The following is a 24,032-nucleotide window of genomic DNA, read 5'->3' as shown; positions in this document are numbered from 1 at the left end:
AAAACCTCGTGCTATATTATAGGGTCAAGATGACCCCACCCTTACATTGACGTGTTCTCCCTACCATGACAAAGGTGGAAAGATTTCATGTAATCCATGGACACCAGTGAGGTTCACAAATCATTGAAGAAAAAAGGTTCAGCGCACTGTCTAGTGGGTCTAGATGACCCAACTCCCAATGTTAAAGTGCCTAGGATAGCACAAGGGTTACCCACCCCTAACCTTTATCCAGTCTGATCCGGTGTATCAAGAGAGTTGCGGGTCAGGCGTCAGTGACTTTTATGACTTTTATTATGATACATATACATTCCTGGAAGATAAAATACATTAATGTTAGGGTTATATATAGTTTTCTTCACATTATACAGAGTGTATTGAGTGCTGATGTTAGAACCAGGATCAGCTCTAGTATACAAACAATGATGGAGAATTACACACAAAAAATGCAAAGCGAGGACCTGGGGATTATTTTTCCATTTAAAAACTAAAAATGGGATAACGTGATACAGAAAATGCCTCAATATATTCGGTATAACGCGATTTGTGTGAAGCAAACATTTCACAGTACAATCCCTTCATAAAAGCCTTCATTTCATCAAAATTTTTCACATTCAAGGCCCACTCTGATCAGCTTTTGATCTATTTTCAAAGCATTGGTAGTATTTTATTATGATTGTCCCAAAAACTGTTGTTTTCTGGGAAATAGTTTCTGCGGTAGTTCATTAGAAATTTGCCTCTGAGTTGTAGGTTGGCAACCCCGCCCCACTTCCCGCTAGCTTATAGTCCCTCAAAACCCCAACCTCTTAGTATTTTCTATGTCATATATTGTTTTTTTTTCAAACTGCATTTTTTGAATAAAAAAATGCTTTATAATGGAATTTTAATCTTCATTTTCTCCGTATATCATGAGAAAAATGCCACAAAAACCTCTTAAAATCACCATTATTCTCATGGTAGTGGGTCTTTCAGAGCTGTACTACATATAGTATATACAATGTCTTCAAATGAGCAAGAATTGCACCTTCACGTGCTTTGCTCAGTGTCCTGAAGTGCATTAGTATTCGATTTTTAACTTTAATATACATTGTTAATAAAGTGTAGGCAATTTAAAAAAATAAAGGCCAATATTTCTGTTAAGACATGAAGTATCAAAAATCTTCCAGCAGTGAAAAAAAAGAGCTTTGGATGTTAGCTAACTATATAATTTGATTTAAAAAGTGGATCTATGGGAGGACAGGTTTCTCATTTTTCAAGGACAACAATGTCCGCCACTCCGTGCACTTGTGAGAGCTGTTTACAGTCAAGAGACGCCACCAGCTTCCTGGTTCCGGGTTGGGTGGGGATGAAGTGTTCGGTCAGGGTCACGGTCGAGTGACCGCCAACATCCCTGAGAGGGGAGGAGAGAAATGTACGTTTAGGTTTGTTTTCAAAAAAAGAGGAAGAGCAGACAAAGACAGGGAGGACCCAGAAATGGAAAGGGAAAAAAAAAAAGAAAAGCCCCCTTCCTCACCCGACAACCACTTCGTGACCCTTCTGAAGTCCCAGGCCCTCCACTCTGAACAGCACTCCCTTCAGCGTGCGCGGCAGCGGGTTGGTGAAGGTGATCTTGGCTGACATCTCTTTACCAACCACGGCTTCTCCTAGAGGCTGCCAGATCCCAAAAAAATCCTGTTATTTTAACGTTTTCCAAATCGATTAAAAATTACACTTATTCAAAAAAAAACAAAAATCCTACGGTTATTTTGAGGTCAGGTGTACGCAGCCTGAAAGTCATCTGGTTGGCCAGCACTTGCTTCGTTTCGGTGACCCTTCCTGAAAGGGTCATCATCAGAGCCGCCTGATCCACCAGCTGGTCCTGGTACTGCTGGTACGGCAGAACCCACTCAATGCTCTTTTCTGTTTAAAGAGATTTGACACGAGATGGTTTTTGTCTGCACGTTTAAACAATGTTATTCAACTTTTACAAACTTCACTTCTTTATAAGAAACTCAAGTCGTTGCATTTTATTCACAATACATAATAAATATATAAATATATATATATATATATATATATATATATATATATATATATATATACACACACACACACATATATATTATAGGCTTTCACATTTTCATACATGACTGTTGTGACTTGGGAAAAATATATCACATCCCCTGGTAGCACATGACTGGATACATCGAAAAGAAGGTTTGACTTCCAGATCGAAGCACATTTAAAAAAGGAAGGGATTAGTGCCACATAGGGGACCTGGCTGCAGACAAGATGGCGCCCGGACATCATTAGCCGGAAAAGGAAATTCTACAAGTTTTTAGAATTGTAGCACCTTTTACTAAAACCTTTTAACCCTTATGCTATCTTGTGGGGTCCAGGTTACATTTACGTGTTCTCCCTACCATGACAAAGGTGGATAGAGGTGAAGAGGATTTCATGTAATCCATGGACACCAGTGAAGATCACAAATCATTGAAGAAAAAAGGTTCAGCGCACTGTCTAGTGGGTCTAGATGACCCCACTCCCAACACGTTAACGGTTACGGGTTAATGTGATTAAACGGTGTAGTGTGCAAAATGATCTTAAATTATTTTATTTCTTTCAGAAAGGATATGAACAAAAGTGTTCAGATTTGTAAAACTGTGACTCCAGACCTTTAGCTTCAGTGTTTAAATTTTTTCTAAAACCGTAACTTTTCAACCCTTGACGCGATAAACGTCAATCGGCTAATTTCGTCGTGGAGAAAAGCAACTTTGCGGCGGCATCTGATACTTTACATGCATATCAAGCCACTTTAAAGTGTTGGATAATGGCACAAAGCTGCTTTTCTCTCCCGATCAGCGGATTCACAGTGATCAAGTAGTGTTTTGGGTCAGAGCATAGGAGGCTTTGACAGAGAGCGGAGATGTCTCTGGTGTTAACGTTTTTATGGCTTAAAACTGAAAAAAAGCTAACTGTTAGATTCGGTTGACTGTTGTATTTGTGTTTTTTGGACCAGATAAAAAGATTAAAAAAAAAACTCCTTCTAGGGATTTTGATTTATTCCCTCCTAATTCCTCGAGCTTCATTAGGAAGCTACTTTTGAAAGAATATTAGTTTTGAATTTCATAGATTTTGAGTTACAAAAGTGGCTTTCTAGTGTTGTTCCTACTTTTTTACCAGAATATTGTGGTAAAAAAAAATCCCTGGCTCAAGCTAAACGAAATGATATAACACACAATATGTACATATTAGGGATGTGGGCGTGGCAAAAAAAAAAAAACTCTGTTACCAAGGAAATACAAAAATGTACTTTTGCAGATTCTTCTAAAATTGCATAGACCTGTTCGTCACCCTTAGGCGACCAAAAAATGAAATGGTTGCTATGGAGATAAAACCAACAAAAAGCTGCCATTTTGAAAAAAAGTGTACGAATTTGCAGCTCTGACCAACAGAGGGCGGCGAAGGCGAGAGCAGTTTGCCCCTGCCATCCATACAACACAGTTTGAAGCTTTGATTTTGTTTAATATTTATAATAAAATAATGTAAAAAAAAAGGCAAACCTTCATTGGGCAAAAGCTCCACTAGTATCTGATCCTTCTTTATAGCGTTCTTCAGCACACCGGTGTAGTACATGATGGCAGCCTGGCTGTGCAGAGTCGCCCGGCGGGGCTGCGAGCTCATGTTCTTCACCACGATGCTCAGCTGGGCATCGGATCCAATGCGGGGCCCCTCGCCATCCATCTTCACTTCCACACATACATCTTCTGCTATGGGCGCAGAGTACACCTCTGGCTTGCTGCCATAGCGACTGGCCGTCTCCACGGCGATGCGCTCCTCCTCTGAACCTGGCGGAGAAGAGGGAGGAGAAGGGAATGGAAGATTTATTGGTGTGGATTCTTTCCAAACAAAGAGAGCAGTAAGGCTTATTTCTGCGCCTGGTGAGCAAACGGTATCTACAAGATGGTGGGATTTTATCTCCATGTCTGGGAAGTTGATCTGTGGTGGAATTATTCAAGTCACATTTGCCTTCCAGTACCTTCTGGGTGCTTGTACAGGTATGTGATGTCTTCCCGATCATCTGAGCCCACTGCTTTGGTGCTGATGCAGTGGCCCACAGCTTTTTTCTCAATGTGGACCTGACTGAAAGTACCGTCCAGGTTCCTCTGCCAGTGGATTTTATCACTGTTGACCTGAAAAACAAAAAAACAAAAAGCAAAACAAGGTCAGTTTTTGATTTTTAGGATTCACCACATCTTTTTGGAAAGAAAATTCCTGCTGCCATCAAGGATGACATCTCACCTCAGCGAAGACAAAAGGCACGTCGTGTTTTAGATAAACGTGACCGGAGCGGATGGCAATTAGGGAGGCGGGGCCACAGCGGAAGGTGCCCTGGCTCGTCTCCTGGGGGGTGGAGTCAACAGCCTGCCAGCCTCCATAACCAGGAGGCAGGTCTGGTCTGGCCATCCAGCAGTCATTCCACACATGGAAGTTCCTTAAAATAGAGAAATAAAAACAACATTCATATTTTAATATTTATTAATGATTCAATAAAGTTTGCATTCATTTGAATTTTTTATATTTTAGGTTTAATAGCAAAATCAATTTTTAAGTTTTATTTTTAATCTGCAATTCACAATTTATGGTTTATTTGTCTATAAAAATCATGAAATCATCTATTTCCAATGTGTTCTTTCCATTAGGATGAAGCTTTTTTTAGCCTAAACCAATAAATCGGTGGTGTTTTCTAGGACGTATGGTTTCTGCAGCGGGGCAGGAGTTTATTAAAAATTTGCCTCTGCGTTGTGGGTGGGACTGTTGACGCGGAGCAAGACCACCCCCACTTCCCTTCTCCCATCTGTTTACATGGTCTCCTGTTAGCCCCCTCACACCCCCAAAGCTAATATTGGTATTTGATTCACAAGCTTCTATGAGCCCTACATCGGCAGAAAAATGCCACAAAAGCATCTTAAAACACAATTTTCAAGGGCGAGGGCTTTAAAACGTGTACGTTCAACCAACAGCAACAACCAAAATGAACCTTTTTTTAGTGTAATCTATTCCAATAGAGCTAGTTGGCAGGATGCCTGAAAATATTTCTGTACATCACAGTTATTTTTCTGCTTTTTTGTTTAAAAATGCCAGTGGAAAACTAAGCATGATTTGAAAGGGCTGACAACACATGGCAGACGGTGTTTCTGCAGTATAAGAAGAGCTGCCATTTAATTCAAGCTGCATGATTTCTCTGAGGTTTCAACTTAAGTAGAGATGAGACTGTTTCCTTAAGGTAAAAGGCGTTTTGAGTTGTCTTTTCTCAGAGTCCATCATCTTACCAGACAGAGTCACTATTGAGCTCGTCAATCGGCTCCATGTTTTCATCGTAATACACGTCTGTGGTGAGAGACACGTCCGTGTCGTGTGCAGACTGGAAGTTGGTCACACTGCGGGTGGGGATTCCCAAACAGCGGAGGACTGAAAGCAGAAATCAAAAATGGGATTTTGTGAAAAAAACGAATTTTATGTTTTTTATGCTTTTTGTCACTGATCTTGAACATTTGTTAGCATTTATATGACCCTGGCTGAAGGAAAACAACACATGCAGCTCCATCCGTGATACAAGTAGCAAAAGTATGGAAGGAATGTCCCCTGCGTGATATTTTCGGAGGGCCACAGCTTTGGTCTGCTCCTGAGAGGTTCGGTCAGCTGCGTATTATGAGAGGTTCCTAACATACAAAGGATTAAGTGTTCTCCGCCAGACGCAGAGAACCACAACAAAATATTGAAATAGTTTTATTTAAAAATATGTCTAATTATTATAATACACGGTGAAAATGTATTGTAATGTAAAACAATTCTAATGACTATTTTAACTTAATTATATTTAAACAATATAATTTGTATTTAAAAATATGTACCGGTAATTGTATTACATTTTACTATCAAAAATATATTGGTTTTTTTACTCTTTAATATTTAAATTAATTAAAAATAATTAAATTTACCCTGCGACAGACTGGCGACCAGTCCAGGGCATCCCTTGCCTACGCCCAAGTGGCCGGGATAGGCTCCGGCAACCTCGTGACCCCGAAAGGGAATAAACGGTTAAGAAGATGAATGAATGAATATTTAAATTATAATTTGTAATTAAAAAATAGGTAATAATATTATAACACTATGATTTAAAATTTTTATGGGCCCAACGTTTTTATTTTAAAAAATTGCATTGTTATTTTTATTTCTAAATTTTATATATATATATATATATATAAAATAGATAGATAGCTACCTTATATTATTATATTTTCATTTAAAAATATTACTTTTATTTGTCAAATTGTTATAATACAATTATCGAAAATAAAATTATATTATTATTTTTAAATATTTAAATTCTTATTTAAAAAAATCATAATGGTATCTAAAATATACTATTTTATTCATATTATTCTGTTTAAAAATATATCATATTATTATAATATTATTATCATTCAATCATTTTCTACCGTTTTATCCCTTTCGGGGTCACTGGGCTGCCGGAGCCTATCCCGGCCACTTGTGGGCGACGGCAGGGGACACCCTGGACTGTTCGCCAGTCTGTCGCAGGGCTATTGAAAATATTTAACTTTTTTTATTATTTAAATAGGTCTTCTTTCTCTTTCGGCTTTTCCCATCAGGGGTCGCCACAGCGAATCATCCTTTTCCACCTCACTCTATCATTATTATTTAAATAGGTAATTTATTCTAATAATATTATCTAAAATACATTATTATTTTCAAATATTAACCAATTTTTTTTTAGGTCATATTATTTTCTAAAATATACTGTATTATCTGAAAATATTAAAAATAGTATTTCATTTCTAATCTTAATAGTATCTGAAACAAATGATATTATTTAAAACATTTTTCAATTTGTGGTAAAAAAATAAAAAACCTACAAGCCTGACTTTGATGATAAATCTTTTGTGTGACAATCAGCTCGTCTCTAAAAATACCCGTCTTGTTCTCACACACACCACATGTCCCAACGTCTCACCTGTTGTGGTGACCGCAGAGAAGACCCAGCACTGTCCATATTTCACCGGCTCCCCACCGGTCGAGTGGTATTTCCTTAGGATCTCTATACTGCTGGTCCACGCGTTAGGAGAGACGCCGTCAGAGTAATTCCCTGACCAATTCCCCACCAGAACGCCGAAGTCGTCCTGGATGTTTATCTGAAACGGAGCACAGTCAGACCTTCCCGCTTTAACATTTTAACGCGTTCTGTGTTTCTTTATTCTGTGGTTTCTGCATGCTCACCATGGCCGATATGACTCGGACCACGTTGATGGGATCTCGGCGACCAGACGGGGGCATGTCACTCTTTTCCAGGATGAAGAAGCACGCTTCCAGAATGCCTTCATGAAACTACAGCAATAACAAAAACAGAACTTTTACAGAAAAACTCTTTTCAAAAAATGCCTTGTGCTATCCAAGTCACATAAAAGTTGGGAGTGGGGTCATCTTGACCCTACAAGACAGTGCGCTGAACTTTTTTCCCCCAGTGATTTTTGATCTTCACTGGTGTCCATGACACCAGTGAGACAGTAAGACAGTAAAAGACAGTAAAACCTATCCACCTTTGTCCACCTAGACATGGATAGAACAATCTTCTTGTGTATAAATTATTCATATGTACTGTAAACAAATTAAAGTATACAGATGTGTTCAGCACACATTTGACCCTCAGTAACTATTTCTGGTAGTTTTCCAACTTCAAATTCTGGTGCTTTAAGTAGTTATCAAATTTTTTCTGTGAAAATGATCATAAATATAAAATAAATGATTTTACTCACATTTTTTTCCACTTACTCCCATGTTATTTTTAAAAAACAAGTAAGGCCAAATATGTTTGTGTCAAATATGTTTGTGCGCTGATCCCTCTCCACAAGAAGCTCTATGATCTGTTAGAAAAGTCTTCCTTTTTTCCCTTTATTTTATGAGTTTCTCCCTCTAATGGAGAAAGACGTCCTTACTCTGTTAACACAGATTAGTGGAAAATAATTTTTACTTAATTTACCTTTTTCTATTTTATCCCGATGATGACAGGTGAGGCTGTGCCTCACTTGCCTCACCTGACCGCACATCACTGGTTACTATTGAGCAGTTAGTTGTTTATTTTAACTTCAATTGTTTTTATTTTTCTTCAATGGCCCTTTAGGGGCTCCGTATGTCTCAATGTGTTTTCAAAATGTTAAATCAAAAGTATATACATAACACAGTTTTTAAAGATTTTTTCGCCTCCAGCTGAGGAAAATTGCAAGACGAAAAAATAATTGCTGCCGCCTGTCTGTACCTGTCCGAAGTTCCATGTGCGAGCGCCGATTTGTTTCTCTGTGCCGTAGTAAATTCTGCCGGTGTCGTTCAGCACATACTCCTTCCTCTGCTCCTCATCGTCCAGGAACACCGTGTCCTCTAAAAATGCACCAAAAAAACACATTTGTTTGTCTTTTATTTTGAAATATAAATTCAGCTTGGACAAACATTTTAGGAGGTTTTATTCAAATTCTCTTTTAAGGAGGTTTTTTTCTTTGTAAGTCTCTGTTCTTTTATGAACCCATGAGCAAATCACCAAAGAATGTTTGTTTTTTTACACTTTCTGTGTGAAAAGGTCAGGAAATACTTAAGAAACACAATGAATCCATTTTGGGGGGGGCGCTACCTCCTTTCTGGGAAACAGTTGTTTTTAGTGAAATCTGCACACAGACTCGGGTGTGGACGTCACACGAGCTCTGCAAACATCTTTTTCCATCCCTTTAATCAGACGCTATCGGAGGGGCGGGTAGACAAAAGGAGATCCGCACAGAGAGGCGGAAAGAAGGAAAAAATGAAGTAGAAAAGTTCCAAGAGTCACCGGGGGACAGAGAGGTAAAGTTGTGCTTCATGGGGATGGAGGGAGGAGGAGGAAGAGTAAAAGAAAACATGGTGTCTTGAGACTCAAACGAGCAAAGAAGGAGTGGAAGATGAAACCAACATCTGTTAGATACAGCAAATCTGTGGAATGTAGAAAAGAAAAACTTACACAGGAGGATATGAGGGAGGAGGCCGATGGGGTGATGCATTAGGGGTTAGGTCAAAAGGTGCAGCAAAGCAGGCTGGGAAAGGGAGGGACAAAAAAAAAAGAAAAAAGGGAGGAAACACACAGGAAGGCGATAAAAGCGAAGGAGAGGACAGGTTTCCACCATCTGGAAGGATTACTCTGAACTTGCCCTGTGGCGTTTTATACAGTAATTGTGGGATTTTCGACTTTTATGAGCATAAGGGAGAGATTGGGTTTTGGGAAGAAGAGATTGAAGAAGGGGGAAAAAGCGATTGGGCACGGTGCCCAAAGCAGCAGAGCCATAATAAAAGACACACAGCATTTTGGTTATCAAACGCAGGTCAGCCTAGGGCTGGAAAAATACTCCTCTTTAAAGGCAAATATCCGTCATATTTGCAGAAAGTGGACAAACAATAAATCCTGATTATCTCATGCTTCCTGAATAAAATATCATGCATGATGAAACTCATTAGAATGCAACCAAAATGCACTAAGAACAGCTGTTTAAAGCTGAAATGTTTTGTTTTTTTCTTCTACTAGATACATGGTCACAGAAGGGAAGGATTTATGAAGAGCTTCAGCCTGCTGCTTTAAAAAAACACAATCCAGTTGTGAAAATGAATGCAGGAGCTCAGGAACGCTTTTGTGATCCACAGCCAGTAAACGCAACATCTACAAGTAGAAACCCTGCATGCATTTTGTTTAACCCTTTAAACAAAAATGGGCCCATTTTCACACATCAGAGCGGGTCGATTTAGACCCGCTCTGATGACAGGAACACAATCTAAATGCCGTGCCACACAGCCACTAATGACATTTTACGCACTTTCCACATATAAAATTACCGCCTTTCGTGATACGTGCATGATAATTCATAAGTGTTTCTCGCGTTCGTCATTGGTCGAGGGTTTCGGCCGACGGGTATTCACGTGAATTCAGTTTTGAGCTGTTCAAAAGTTTTGGCCAGTCGAGAATGATGCAGTTTATGCGGGATTATTACGTAAATCCAGTGGCGGACCGCGCATTACACACCCGGACCTTCAGTAGTGCTGCGTCTGAATCCCTCAACCCCTCATGAACCATTTCACGATGCAGAAACTAGCTTTGCATTGCATATTGAAAATTCCTGTAGCCACAATAAATGCCTCTAAATAAACAGAATCAACAAAACAGCAAATAAAAAAAACTTGTTATGTAACTACAGCCAGCACAAAACATTGAAAATAACCACATAAAATAAAATTTTCAATGTCTGGTCCACCTTTATTAATGAGTCCACAAAAAAAGTTACATTTTTATTTTATTTTACTTATTTATTGTTGTTTTTTTTCTCTCTCTCCCTATTTCTTTCCACAAACTGTTCTTGTAGTCTGTTATTGTTGCCTTTTTTGAAAATATGTTAAAAAGTCAATCAAAAAGAAATTAAAAATAAAAAACATTATAATAACCACATACTTTTGAATATTATTTATTATAATATTTATCATTTCACTCATCGAAAAAGACATAATCCATTGTTCTCTGTTTCCTCAAAAACCGTCCATCACCCTGCCATGTTGATTATCGCCAACATGGCAGAAAACTAACCAACAAAGACTTTTGTGTCTTTGTTGGAATCAGAAGCACATTCTGTCATTTTTTTGTCATATTGTCGCACAGAAATATGCGTTCAAAAACAAGCTGCCGCCCATTTAAGATGAACAGATGTGAGGAGGAAAAGGTATATCCGTCATCCTTCCAGCTAAAGAGCCGAGATACCATCTGGCTGAGTGTTCAGCACACCGACAAAATAGTTCCAGTGATGGTTGATTTTGGACGTACATAAGATAATTATAAAGCTGAATGATGTTTAAGGGGTTTTGAAAGAAAGATGACACAAGAGCCAGTCAACACATGTTTGCTTTTTTTAAAGCCAAAATAAATGTTGAGGCAGAAAAGTGAGGCTGTAAAGTGAGACTTTAAGTGCTATGGTGGTCTCACTTCTGCTAGGACCTCTGATCTCCGGAAGAATGTCTGGGTCCACGGAGATATAAAATCTACAGAAAAAGAACATTTTTGCCCTCAAAAGGTACCAGCAATTTATCCATTTTGGTCCTAGAATGTAATTCAGAAAAACAGACTCACTGCTTCAAGTCCTCTTAACACAGAAGAAGCCAACATTTGGGTGAACGTGCGCAGAATCTTGAACGGACACCGAGGTTAGAACTGATCTACCCTGCAACACGGACAGATGAAACACTGGCCAAAGCCTGGAGTCTTAAAACTGCCTGATTATTTTAAGTTATATCATTTTTAAGGTTTATTTCCTGATTTTTTTTATTTTTTTTATTTGTTTTAGTTTAAGTTCTAGTAAACAAAATTGAAAATTATTGTGATCCGCCCCTGCCACCCCCTCCTGACCTGCCCTCATTGGCTGAGCCACTTGCCCTCCCTCTGCCCCCAACACCCTGGTCAGAACTGCACGTGACAAATTGGTGGAAAAAATACACTTTTTTTTCTAAAGGGTGGAATTCCTGATGGCTTCATCTCCATAGCGACCATTTAATTTTTTGGTAGCCTGGGGGTGACGAACAGGTCTATGTCATTTTTAAAAGAATAGGCAAAAGTAAATTTTGGGGGATTTCCTTGGCAACAGAGGTTTTTTGTTAACCACGCCCGCATTCCTAATACGGTCATATCGTATGTCATATTGTTTTGTTTACTTAGAGCCAACGACTCATGTATCACATTTTTCACACTATTAAGGTGCGCCTTTGGTGGAATTCCACAGTGGAATGTCACTTTTGCGCGCTCTCCACGCTAACGCCGTTTAAGGTATACAATTTCTAACTCAAACTTTCTGTCCCTTGTTCACTTCCCTTGCCCAAATATGGGCATGGGTAATGCTTTTATACCCCTCTTCAAGAATATTGGTTATGCAAATCTTGTCTGTGTGCATAAGTTCATTTCAGACTATGCACCCTGTGATGTCAATCTTCTATCATTAATGTATGAATATACCTAAAACCTGTAAACCGTTGAATGCCGACTATTTGTTGGTGTGCGTTGGTGTGTCTATGTGAGAACTAAGTCATGCAATGTACTACCTCCCACTCTCTCCCTCTCTTTTCCATTTTCAGAGTGGTCCAACAAGGAATGCATGTAAAATAATTATAAAAAAAATATAAAGCTTGGCCTCAAATACAAAAGGGGTTTATACAAATATACCCCTCGTTTGTTTGAAGATCCATAAACCCCCATTGTAACAGCAAAATATGTCCAACACAAGAGGCCTTCAGCTTTGATCTGCACTCTCAGGTGTTGGACAGGACAAGTTAGTAAAAAAAACAATTTTTTTCCCAAGTAGCTTCCCAATGAGACTGAAATCCCCAGGAGGAGTTTAAATTTGTAGAAGGTACTAAGGTCAAATGAAACTTCGGTTGAGTTTGTAGACTTTAATTAGCGGTGTGTGAGACCTTTTGTGAAAAATAACTTGAAAATAACTTGGACAAAAGCTTCTTTTACCTTATTCTGCAAAAACCAGATAATTGCCAGATTTCCCACTTTGCCAGGAATTTGGTGCCAAGCTGTAGATCCTGTGGTTCTGTTAGCTTTCCTGTACTCAAGGACAGATCTCTCATTTAATTTCATTAAAGTCTTCTGTGCTTTGTTTTTTCTTTTAATCTTATTTTTATTTTTTTTGGTAAACTTTTCCAATCAAAACCAAAAGTTGTTCCTCCCAAACTAAAAAGCTAACTTAATGGTCACAAAAACCATTTGACTTCTTTATATGACATAAATATGACACCTAATGAGGGAATCACTGTAGCTTTTTTCAGCCGGAGGTCCATGCATTAATCCAATAAGGCAAACTACATTTGTAACGTTGGACACAGTGAAGATGTCTTTTGGAATAGAAGCGTATAGTTCATGGCTTACTATTAAGAACTTTTTTTTCCACAAAGTAAATTTGTTGCCTAAACCAGTGAGACAAGGTTTGCCTAATGGGTGTCATGTGCTCCCATGATGCAGACTTTGGATGTTACAAAGTTAAAAAAGGTCTGACGGTTAGTTTCACACTTGATTACTTGTGTTTACTCTGTTTATTTGAAATATTTATCTCATAAATACATTTAGGTTAAACCACAATTAGCCACTGTGTAAAACATTGGGATGTAAAAATTCATTTGAACAACGGTTCACTTCATATCATAACTTGTAGTTGATGGTATGACTTATAGTTAGTATTGGTTCATGTTTGTCTGATCAGATTCATATCATAGTTCATCCTTGACAATAAGATTCATAGTCGATATTGGTTCATTTTGAACGACCCGATTCATTGACATAACCCTTAGTAAACGATGTAACAAATGTATAATGTATCACAGGGGTTTGCCCTTGAAAACCAATTGAAGGTTTGGATTTTAGAGCAGGTTTTTTTTGTTACCTCTGGCAGTACTCCAGTAAAGTGCTGTTAATTTGCCCGTTTGCACATGTTTCCCTCATGTTTCGGTGTCTTCAAGTCTAACGGCAACAGCCGATTAAAAATGGGGGCCATATGTTTCATAAATGAGGCTGGTTGTGGTCTGTTTCATCTTAAAGGAACACTGTTTTGATCTCAAATGTTGCTGAGAGCGGTGCTCTTTTTGGTCGGCCAAGTGTTGCAGAAGTCTTGATCCTCAGCCAATGGAGTTATATAACCAAAAAAAACTCTAACCAGTTGATAGACAGCAACACTCTTTCAGCTGGCCTTTCTCACCCAGATTTTAATCAGGAATCTTTTTAGAGATCAGAGAAGCCCTCATCAAACTATTTGCTGTCAAATTGATAAAAAAAAGAGGTTTGCGAGATCGCTGCTTAGTACATTACATCCCAGATGAGCTGCAACAGACAACGTTCTTGCCAAACAAAATTAACATTCTAAGAGAAAACGCAAAAAAACCTTCTTCCAGATCAAGGCACATTATGTAACACACATTTCTTATCAAATGTTTTCTCTTTTTTTCCCCCACATTCCAAACCTTCTGGCCTGTTCCCACCCACCACTGACTTACCTTCACACCAAGGGTTGAAGAGTATGACGATGTTCTTGTCCGGATTGTGAGTGTTGGCCGTTTCATTTTTCACATGGCGACTGGTGACGGTGAAGCCGTACAGGCCCACGACGGCGTTGGCTGGAGAGTTCACGGACAGCTTGATCTTGTTGTCGCTTTGATCGGTAATCTTGGCCTCCCACCGTCCGTCCTCCAGGTGGTCCACCAAGGGGATGATGATGTGGGTTCCTTTGGACACCAAAGGCAGCGGCCCTGCACCAGACAGATACAACTTCTTATTCGTTTGCACCATGACTTTGTAGTTCTTTAAAAAATATATATATATTCATTTTTGTTTTGCGGAAAAGAGCTACTTTTCAGTCTCCTGGTTCCATTAAAAATTATTAAAGTCATGAATGTCCATTGATCCTGTTACGGGTGATTAATTATTTAAAGACAAATTAGCATGTTATTTATTTTTTTATTGCGTTAATCTCATTTTGAATTTTGTAAAGGCAGTTTTACACAGCCACTAGTTACTATTTTGTGCATTTTCCACGTATGAAATGTCAGTCTTTCGTAATACATGTATGATATACGTAATACTTAAGTGCGTTTTTCATTCTTCGACGTGCGCAAATGTCCTTTGAGGGTTTCGGCCAACGGATCTTTACCTGAATTCAGTTTTGAGCTGTTCAAACTTTTTGATCGGACTAGAAATACACAGTTTATGCGTATTGTAGGTAGTTTATATAGAATTATTGTTCATGATTTTTTGCAAGAGGCATACGCAATTTGTGCCGTTCCACAGATGTCTAACAGACTTCTTACGCATGAACCACCGTTTTTTTTTTCCGTGATTGACTTGTACTTCTGTTGTTTTCATGCGGTTCGTTTGTAAATGGCGTAAATGTCATATACTTATATAGCGCTTTTCTACCTACAAGGCCCAAAGCGCTTTACAGTCACAGACCCACTCAGTCACACACTGGTGGCGGTTCCGCTGCCGAACACTGGCGCCAACCTACCACCAGAGGCAAGGCGGGGTTCAGTGTATTGCCCAAGGACACATCGACTCATGGGCGTGCAAGGCGGGAATCGAACCTGCAATATTAAGATCATGGCTTGACCGCCCTACCGCTGCACGACGGCCGCATTTGTGATACATCTGTGATACATCTGTGACATTTCACGTAAAGAATAACAACTTTTCTCATTTTTTCTCACGTTCAGAACAGACCAAAAGTTTGGACACCCCTTCCCATTCATTTGAATGAGAAGGTGTGTCCAAACTTTTGGTCATATATTTTCATGTATGACCAATTTTCATCCGTGCAATATTCACATAATGTACATAGTGGCTGTGTGACACGGCCTTGAGGGATAATGCTCAACGATGTATCCGCTATCATAATTCAATGGTGGACGGAGGCAACGTTTGCTTCTGTGCAGTCCATTCATTTCTATAGTGGACACTTTGGAGGGCGCTTTTCCGGCATATACCATGGTTCCTTACCAAAGGAAGAAATATTTAAATAAAGATTTTAAAAAAAACTTTCATAAAGCCAGATTTTTAGCTGTATATTGAACTTTTACTGCTCCACGATGTCACATATTAAAATGAAAATACCTAAAATAACAATTTTTACAGCAGTTATTGGGTTAGATTAAAAATAGATTATAATTACAGGTCAAAAATAATGAATCGCTCAAAAAGATTAAAAAATAAAATAAAATAAACAAAACCTCCAACATGCATGCACACAATGCATGAACCCTATGGGAAAACAAAATAAGTGTGCATGCATTGTCTTTACAGCTGGCCCAAAATTTTACCCCACTACGTGACCTAATATTTAATTCTCTAAGCTGACGATCCCATTGGTTCATTTAAAAAAAAACAATGAAAACTTTCCTGTGAGCTGCTCGTTCTGCAGCAACCACCGATTTCTGAAGCAAGAATAGTATTTATCAAGAAGCATTGTTCTCTGGCTGACTGCAGTGAAGCCTCCCTGCCCTTCCTTTCTTCCCCCTCAGGTGTTTATTTAAAGGGAGTCTGTTGAAAACGATCTTTTTTTCTTTTATTATTAAAAAAAAGGGGGGAAATTCTTTGGTTAGCTCTACGGATCTGAAATCATTTGGGGTATAAACATTCTCATGCAAGTGCAACTGAGAGCGAAGGTATTTCTCTCTGCACTGGCTGACTGCAAATCACTACTGTGAGGGTGATGTAATGCCCTGCTTCTCCCAAGTGGGCGGAGTTGAGGCAAGTAAATGCCAGAGGTGGTGTCCAGTGTCCCGTGGTTTGGAATCAGTTCACTGAAGAGTGCTGGCTTGAATCCAGAGTGTGTTTTGCTGCTATGGTTGGCATGCTGCATGGTTTTAAATGCACTAGCTAGCCGTTTATTTTCTTTTACACTTTGCTCACACATGGATGTAATATTGGTTTAGAGGCCCTCCATCAGTTTTACAAATGGTAAACAGTGGCACTCACTCCTTGAAGCCAGGAATCTGTGGCTCTGCAGCGTTCTCAAAATTGCCACCACTGACCCCTTTGCGTGCAACATGGAACATACCTCACATGCCTCAACTTTTACCCCAGAATAGTGTACAGTTTATTTTTACAGACTCACATGCAGTGAGTAGTTTCAACTTGTGATATGTTTTGGCAAAAATGCTTTCAATTCTCTGTGTCTGGCTCGCTTGAGCCATTGCTGTGGTTAAAGCTAACCTATAGTTGTTTTATCAAACTAGCCTACAGTAAATATAGGCTACAAAACCTTTTAACAGACAATCCAACATTCCTCGTGTCATTCACTTTGCAGAAAATTTTGACAAATCAAATCGACATCACACTGAAAAATCTTGCTGAATCAGTTTTAATATTTTGTAAAAGTACAACTTTATTTCCATGAAGTTTTTTATTTTAAAAAACCATCACTTTCTCCTTTTAAATATATGACCCTTTAAATCATAAATTTACAATTTTATTCATAAATAATTGTTTTCTAGTAATTGTAGAACTATTTTGATTTATATTTTCATAAAACTTTTTCTCAGAATTTTACTACTTTTTTCTCATATATTTAAATACGTTTTTTTATGGTAGGCCTAATACTCCGTCATACATCCCAAACTATCAGAATATTTGGGCATTTTTGCATGTTATATATTTTTAGTACATTTTTTAAATCATTATAAACATCGGTTGCATTTTATCGGGCTTATGTTGCTCTTTTAATTAATTTTAATTCACTTTCAGCATTCGACCTGATTTGTGTGTCCACTGCCTCAAAATCAAAAAGTTTTAGACCCACAAGGCCCGGTTCTTGTATTTCACGATACCTGTTTTTAGCTCCAGGAGTATCTTATCGGTGTCTGGGTCATACGGACGGTTAAGCTCCATCTCCATCTGGAAGGTCTGTCCTCTGCGGATGATCAACTCATCGCCGTGGTACAAGTCGGTATGATGCTCCTTTCTGTTCTGACCAGTTCTGGAGCTGAGAAGGTCCACTGAGCACACCTTCAGCTTTATTTCTGACAAAAGATTGTTAGATCTTAAAGATAGAAATGTGATTTGGTGCTCTGTAATATATTTATTGTTTAGAATATTAAAAAACAAGAACTAAACTCAAAATGTAGGGATACCTTCCATTTCCTTTGCTTCTCCATTCTCAGGTTTGGGTTTGGTGGGCTCGGGGCTGATAACGGGAGGTGGGGTGGGGCTTGGGACTTTCAGCTCCACTTTGTCTGTGACGTCATAGGAAGAACTGTTCTGACGCTTGCAGCAGCACGGGCAGATCTTCCTGAACCAGCGGCGGCAACCTCCATCTTCCCGCTTCTTTTCCTGCCTCTGAATGGAAACCTCCACCCTGGTGGGCGGGGCAGCACCTGGAAAACGCCCGACTTCAGAGGCCCCTCTGACTGTTAACCGCTCGCCTGGCATTCTGAAAGAGAATAAAAGTTTACGGTACAATGTTACAGGTACATGTTACACAGTTTCTGTTCATGATTTTCCTCTTCTAACCCGTACATTGTGTTCGGGACCCGAACTTCAACATTTGGCGAAGCAAATGCCAAATATTATTACTTTAATATATTAGAAATTGATAATAAAAAAAACAAATGTATTAATTTTGCACTTTGTGAATCCAAATATGCATCAAACCCATTCAGCTCCAAAATTCCCTTAATTTAAGATCTACCTGTAAGCAAAGAGATTAGTCTATTTTTTTATGGCTGTAAATAAATGTAGGCATCAAGGGGTTAAATAATAATGCAAAAAATATTTCATTTCACAAAAATCGATTTTTGCTGATTCAGAACTCACAAGAGAACATTTTATAATGTAACCTGTAACAAATAATCATATTTTAGAGTCAATAGGCTTTTATTCCATTAAACTCTGCTCAAACGTTTCATATATCCTACAAATTTCCTGATGTTAATAAAGCGTCAGACTAGCCCACACTGAAATCTGAAGCCATTATTTATTGTGTTATCTACCAGAACTCCTACAAACAGCTGGATTTCATCTCCGGCTCCCAACCTTCCTTTGAGAATCAGCAGCCAGCTGCAGAGCAGAGTAGGTGGACGGTGTTTTCAGTCACATAATCATTCATTACAGACCACCCTGAAACAACACGGTTAAGACCTCAAAGAAACCTGATCACCACAGCTGGCTAACCCTTCCTCTCCATCCCTGCATGCTTTCTGTCCCCAGAAGCTCTAATGTCCGAATGACTCTGTTGTAGAAAGTACGAATGCTGGCAGAGTGGAGTTTTCTCCTCTCCGTCTGCATCTTCTCTGCCTGTCAGCAGAAACCATTTCACCGTAACCCTTGTGCTATCCTAGGCACTTTAACGTTGGGAGTTGGGTCATGTAGACCCACTACACAGTGCTCTGAACCTTTTTTCTTCATTGATTTATGATCTTCACTGGTGTCCATGGATTACATGAAATCTTTCCACCTTTATCCACCTTTGTCATGGTAGGAAGAACACGTCAATGTAAGGGTGGGGTCATCTAAGATAGCACAAGGGTTTTAACACCAGGGCCTCCTTATAGCTGTGTTCTCGTAAAATGCTAACAAGAGCTTTTTAAAAGTGCATTGCTGGAAAAAAAAAACATGTAACGCTCATAAAGGGGATTTTTGAAACCCCCTTTTCTCTCCTGTGACTCCTAAAAGCATTTAAAGTTCCACTCCGATCATCTTTTGATCTATTTTCAAAGTCTTCGCCGTGGTCTTTTAATTATGATTGTATATATTTAGGTACAACAAACTGTCTTGTTGTCTGGGACATCGTTTCTCCAAAGTTGTGGGCGGGACTGTCGGTGAGGAGTAAGTCCACCTCTACTTCCCGACATCCATCTGCTTACACGCTCTACCGCTAGCTTACAGTCTCTCAGAAATCCAACTTAATGCAATACGCACACATCGGGCATGTGTGGTGTTCAAGAAAACTTTTAGCGCTTTTAGCACGTTAGTGCATGTACGCTTGTTTGACTTTTCATCAGAAGTGACCTCATGAACACACGTTTCCGATTTTCCCGGTGTGAACACAACAAAAATGTCGAGCAATATTGGCGCTGTCCAGCCGTCCAGTTTTGAGCCCGATGTCGGCTCAGACGAGGAAAAACAAAGAGATTACTGGATCTAGAGAGCCGTAGTAGCTTCTTCGTCACACCCACATCTTTTTTTTTCTTCTGTTCCTGATTTACAACAGTTTGAATAAAGAAATACAAAGAAATTCAATATTGAGCTTAATTTTCTCGCTATATGTCCTTCATGATCACAAGAACAGGTTAAAAACGCCAAAACACAATTTTTATCGGAGTGGGTCTTTAATTGTGAAAACTTGTAACAAAATGCTCATGAACGGGTCTGAAACCTCTGCTCCCCATCATTCCCATAGCACTTTTTGGCAAGAGCAAAACAACTGCAGCTCTTTCCATGACAACACAGGTCAGTATCTGCAAAGGGCGTTTACTTCAGCATTTCTGCACATCATCACGCTCCCTGTGTGTTTACAGTGCATGTTAGGCTTTAAAAAACTAGTTTCCACTTGTCAAGAGAAGAGCGCTCCACGGTCTGAGGCATTACATCCAACCAATGCAAGCCTAACCTCATCTGCTGAAACTGACTGTGGGAGAAAGTGCTGTGATCACAAATCACCACAAAGGTACGTTAACATTGGGAGTTGGGTCATCTAGACCCAATAGACCACCTAGGATCGTCTTAAATCAGCAAATGTAACAGCAGGTGGTTTGATGTCAGCAGCAGGGATTCTAGTTGGGGTTCTGGTTCTGTTTTATGACCGCAAATTGATTTTCAAAAACCTGTTAAAGTTTTCAACTTTGGTAAACTAAGAAGCTGGACGGATTGCTGGGGCATTGTGGGTAATGTAGTCAGGATCCTGGTGGAGTGATATACATTCCAAAAATACTTCATCTTATGAACCAAAGTGCTACAACCTGCAGCCCCGGAGCTACAGATTACAGACCCCTGATTTAGGCCAAACTTACAAGTTCACTTTTCAGGGTTCATACTTTCCCTTTTTTTATTTTATTTGTTTATTTTGAAGAGGCTAATATTTAGTGAATTTACTTTAATGGACTAACAAAGCGACCTAAAACTGCAGAGCAGCAAGATTTGCTTTTGAGTTGTGGGCGGGACTGTTGGGAGTAAGCCCGCCCCCACTTCCCATGTCCCCAAATTGCTTACACCCTCTCCTGCTAGCTAACAGCCACGAGGAAATGTTCAAAAACCCAATTTTCATTGAAGTGGGTCTTTAAATATCCAAAAAAATGCAAAGAAGCTGCTTCTAGATCGATATATCGAGGGTTGAGTATTCAGGGACACAGAAGTTATGTGACAGGGGTCAAAGGGCAGAAAGCAGCTGTTAGGGTTGTAGGGACGGACCCTCAAAAGCCATTTGAGAAGAATGCACAAGTGTGTTTGTGTGTGACAAACTTGTGATTTTTCAACTCTGGGATTTCCTGAGTTCTACTGCCGGTCAGAAAACCCCCTCCTTCCTTTTATTTTATGTCATTCGCAGCTCTTCCTAATATTTGTCAGAGAGACTCGTGGTGATCATTGTGACAGATAACTTGAACTCACTGAATGGATTTTGCAACATCACCTCCACCCAAAACCACTTCCACTTTTAGGTGGGGTTATTTCAGAGTGAAATGTTTTTTTTAAGGGGGAAACAGAAAGTTGACAGACTAAAGTGCTGAAAAAATAAAAACGGAAAATGTTGAATTACTATAACAACTCCTGACTTTTCTGCCAAATTCCTGCAAATAAGAAGCAGTTTCCTTAAGGCCATGTCACACAGTCGCTACAGTACGTACATTTTGCTCATATTGCACAAATGAAAATTGGTCATACTTGAATATACGTGGAAAAAGTGAGAAAAGTCGTGGTCTTTACGTGAACATTTCACAGATGTATCACGAATGAACCACGTTCAAACCACAGAGGTAAAAATAAACCATGCAAAGAACACGTAAGTTAACGTAGAACACGAACCGTATGTGATTATTGTGCTGTTTCTATGCAGTTCATTAGTGATTCTTGCGTCAATTACATCGATTGAACGTGATATTTGCGCCGTAAAGACGACATAAAAGTTATACATCGGTGGTACACGTGTGAAGAGGCGTGGAAAGCCACTCATATGCAAATGTTCCTCGCAAAAGTCACCCACAGTTGCATAAGATTTACGTAAAAAATACGCATAAACTTACGTATATCACACACGTATCCCGAAAGACTGAAAAATCAGACGTGGAAAATGCGCAAAATGTAACTAGTGGGTGTGTGACACGGACTTTATTCGAATCTGCTTGGTTTTGGAATTTACGAATTCAAAAAACGTATCAAAAATTGAAAGAGGAATTCTTACCACATTGTCCCCCTTTCCTTATCTTTTCTTAAATGCTTTTCTCCCTTTTTTTTCCTCCATTTTTATTGGCACGACAACGTTACTGCTCCGCTCAGATAAGACTTGGAAATTGTTAAACATGTTTTAATTAAAAAACAAATGACCAAGCCCAGCCTGTGTGGTGATTTTGGATTCAAATCCTGTAAATTTTTTTCTCATTTTTGATCAAAACATATGAAGCTACAGTTGTTTGGCAGCAAATCCCTAAGTTGAAAACAAAAACAAAAGCACCAATATGTAAAGATGCATGTAAATAAATAAAAAAAAGGATGATGTAGCACGAAAGATGTCAGAAAACAATGGAGGATGCTTTCTCTAAATGATGGAAAAATAAAACCTTTGAGGTGCTTAATCTGATAAAAACAGATTTTTTTTAAATCAAGAGATAGAAGCTTTGTGGATTGTTGAACCAAAAATACTTTGTAAAAAAAAAAGGGGTATTTTTAGGTCCAAAAAGGGCAAAACTGTGACAATAACTAGAATTTTAACAGTTGTTGAGTACCTGAATAAAAAACAACAAACTAAACACAATAAACTGAGTTTTGTCTTACTTTTCTGCTTGGATTCCTCTTCAAACTTTCGGTGGAACTTCTAGTTTTTCCCTAAGTTGGATAAAGTTTAGTCCGGCTCCGTTTTTGGATCTGAACGCTTGTGCGCCTGTCCAGGAATGCGCGGTACTTATGGTTGTCACCCACCCCTCTGTCTGACTGCTCAGCCCAACACACCCCACCCCTTGCGGGCTTCAATTTCCCACTCCCACCAGGAGGTCGCTCGTGTTGGTGCGTAATGGCGCACGCATTTGCGCTCAGGCGAGGACGCGCGCGCGCTCCCACAGACAGAGGAGGGAAGGTTTAGGAGCTTTCCTCAAACGTGTAGAAAGAACAGATCATCTGTGCTCCTTTTTCATGGCTATCTAAGTTACACAACCACTCAATGACACACAAAAACACACTTTTCCCTCACTTTATTGAGATGTTTGCTTTTAACTTCCTTTCCCTGCATCCTCTGGTTAAAAGCAAAAATCTCAGCCTGCAGACCCACATAACCTCTTACTAACTCAAGTCCCAGTCCTGTAAACTATCTCACATCTCTGATAAAAGCCTGAGTGGGTGAAGAAAACAAAAGCTTTGCAACTTTGTTTAATCTGTGTGCCAACATGAATGATGCATTTACACCACTTTGTGGTTTGGCAGAGACTCATGGTGAAGTCATGGCTAGTTATGTTGACAAAGAAGATGGAACACTGATTAAACCACACCTTTCTTAAACTTCTTAGTAAATTACAAACTGATGTAAGATGACCGAGTAAATAAAATTAAAAAACAAAGAGGGACAGATCATTGGATGACATGTTTAAAGCTAAACTTATTATTATTATTATAGGTCCAGCAATGACTGAAGCTAACAAGAAACAGATAATACTAATACTAATACTAAAACTAATACTCTATTGTATTAGTAATCGAGGAAAATGGTTTTTGAGTAACTATTTCTTGTTAAAAGCAAATAATAAAACAGCGTGTTTTTTTGCAAGCTTAAACTTCAGGACTAGCAACAGTTAAACCTAGCCAGACGCAGATAATACTAATAAAAGTACAAACACTTAGTTGTACAGTAGAAATATTTGTAATTGAAGAAAAAGTGTTTTTACTAATATTTCTTGTTAAAAGCAAGTAATACAATAACTAGCTTACATTCTAGCTCAAAGCACAGGACAAGCAGTGGCTAAAGCTAGCCAGAAGATGATAAACTCAAACTACTTCCATTCATCGAGGCTTATTAGTAATTGAGATAAAAACATTTTTCAGTAATTATTTCTTGCTAAAAGCAAGCAACAAAATACTGTGGGCTACCTTGATGAAAAAGTTGTTTTTAATATGTTCTGGCCTTTTTTAATGATGGAAGACATATATAATGAAAATTAAGCTTAGGATTGCATTTCTGAGTATTTCTTTGTTCAAGATGTTGTGAATCAGGAGCAGATGAAAAAATGCAGTTTGAAAAAGCTTGTAA

At 38.9% G+C, this 24,032-nt stretch overlaps 1 protein-coding gene across 1 annotated transcript; it reads right to left on the bottom strand.

Moving 5' to 3' along the window:
• Nucleotides 1-273: 273 nt before the first annotated feature.
• On the bottom strand, nucleotides 274-22,711 carry LOC101165180 (protein-glutamine gamma-glutamyltransferase K). Its single transcript, XM_023965464.1, has 14 exons — nucleotides 22,571-22,711; nucleotides 17,719-18,017; nucleotides 17,416-17,607; nucleotides 14,092-14,343; nucleotides 8,312-8,430; nucleotides 7,276-7,383; nucleotides 7,013-7,190; nucleotides 5,310-5,448; nucleotides 4,279-4,471; nucleotides 4,016-4,169; nucleotides 3,540-3,824; nucleotides 1,736-1,896; nucleotides 1,511-1,647; nucleotides 274-1,387 (listed from the first exon to the last, which is right to left on the bottom strand). Exons 2-14 carry the CDS (start codon nucleotides 18,014-18,016, stop codon nucleotides 1,243-1,245), a joined length of 2,361 nt encoding a protein of 786 aa, XP_023821232.1. The 5' UTR covers nucleotide 18,017; nucleotides 22,571-22,711; the 3' UTR covers nucleotides 274-1,242.
• Between the last annotated feature and the right edge of the window lie 1,321 nt (nucleotides 22,712-24,032).

This window comes from Oryzias latipes, chromosome 17, assembly GCF_002234675.1.
Source record: "Oryzias latipes chromosome 17, ASM223467v1".
Taxonomy (NCBI): Eukaryota; Metazoa; Chordata; class Actinopteri; order Beloniformes; family Adrianichthyidae; genus Oryzias; species Oryzias latipes.
The sequence above is the reverse complement of the archived record's forward strand: the minus strand, read 5'-3'. Positions and strand labels throughout refer to the sequence as shown.

Bases quoted from the DNA above. Each gene is read 5' to 3' on its own strand.
- LOC101165180 (XM_023965464.1), bottom strand. From the start codon at position 18,016: ATGCCAGGCGAGCGGTTAACAGTCAGAGGGGCCTCTGAAGTCGGGCGT. The intron at 17,608-17,718 runs GTATCCCTACAT...ATCTTTTGTCAG, and splicing joins AGAAGCAAAGGAAATGGAAG to AAATAAAGCTGAAGGTGTGC. The intron at 4,472-5,309 runs GTAAGATGATGG...CTCTATTTTAAG, and splicing joins CTCAATAGTGACTCTGTCTG to GAACTTCCATGTGTGGAATG.